This window comes from Arachis ipaensis, chromosome B05 (genome assembly GCF_000816755.2).
Source record: "Arachis ipaensis cultivar K30076 chromosome B05, Araip1.1, whole genome shotgun sequence".
NCBI classification, from domain to species: Eukaryota; Viridiplantae; Streptophyta; class Magnoliopsida; order Fabales; family Fabaceae; genus Arachis; species Arachis ipaensis.
This window is the reverse complement of record NC_029789.2, coordinates 14756399-14757501: the sequence shown is the minus strand read 5'-3', so window position 1 is coordinate 14757501 and position 1103 is coordinate 14756399. Positions and strand designations below refer to the sequence as shown.

Sequence of the window (1103 nt, the reverse complement as noted above, 5' to 3'; positions counted from 1 at the left end):
CTTTTTTTAGAAACTAATTTGATAATTAACCTAAAGTATAATACTAATCGATGATTCGTCCATTGTCGTATATCTAGATGAAAGTCAATGAAACAAAATAAATCAGCAACAACCAAGCGTAATGCGCGATTACATAAAAGAATTAATATTCAAAGTGGTATTTGAATTTACAGTTAAGTTTTAATGATGTTCCTGAATTTAAAATTGTTTTAAATTTAGAGAAAAGGATAAATAAGTCCCTGACTTTTTATTCCGTGGACATTTTTGTCCTGACTATTGAAAAATACTTTTAAGTCTCTGACCTTCACAAAATTTGGACGGATCAGTCCCTGACAAAGACATTTGGACTGATCAATCCCTGACAGAGGCATTTGGACGGAGGGACTGATCCGTCTAAATTTTGTGAAGGTTAGGGACGAAAATGTCCGCGGGACAAAAAGTCAGTAACCTATTTGTCCTTTTCTTTTAAATTTATCTTTGAACTTAACAACAATCATTCCTGAGATATTTTTCTATGATGGAATAATGACGTGGTTGGACAGAGACCACGCTAAAAACTACTTTACATTGGTAAAATGTCGCCATTTTATTTTTGGCACAAAAAAAGAACATAAACGACATTTTTTTAGGGTATTTTGAAGGGTTTTAACCCCTCAAAATATCCTTAACGATATCGTTTATGTTCTATTTGAGCGTAAAAAATGAAACAACGATGTTTTATCAATTTAACGTAGTTTCTAGCGTGATCTTCATCCGACCACACATCATTTCGTTATCGAAAAGTATTTCAAAAAAAGATCATTGTTAAATTCAAGGACAAATTTAAAATAATTTTAAATTTAAAAACAACATTAAAATTCGACTACAAATTCAAAAATTACTTTAAATATTAACTCTACATAAAAACATAACTTAGCATTACTCTTTATCTCTTATCCATTGTCTCATTACGGCAATTATTTTATTGCCAACGTTTTGCATATATATATTTTGAATGTTAATTTCACATTTCTCCGAAAAAAAAAAAAGTTAACACTTAACACACGTGATATTGTATACTTTATACATTCTTTAAAAATTAAATATTAAAATATATTCAATTT

At 29.0% G+C, this 1103-nt stretch overlaps 1 protein-coding gene across 1 annotated transcript in view; it reads right to left on the bottom strand.

Moving 5' to 3' along the window:
- Positions 44 to 1103, bottom strand: part of LOC107640222 (delta(3,5)-Delta(2,4)-dienoyl-CoA isomerase, peroxisomal-like) — a 2256-nt gene continuing 1196 nt past the window's right edge. Inside the window, exon 2 of the mRNA XM_016343764.2 lies at positions 44 to 73. Coding sequence (XP_016199250.1) covers positions 44 to 73 — 30 coding nt within the window. The remainder of the gene's footprint in view (positions 74 to 1103) is intronic.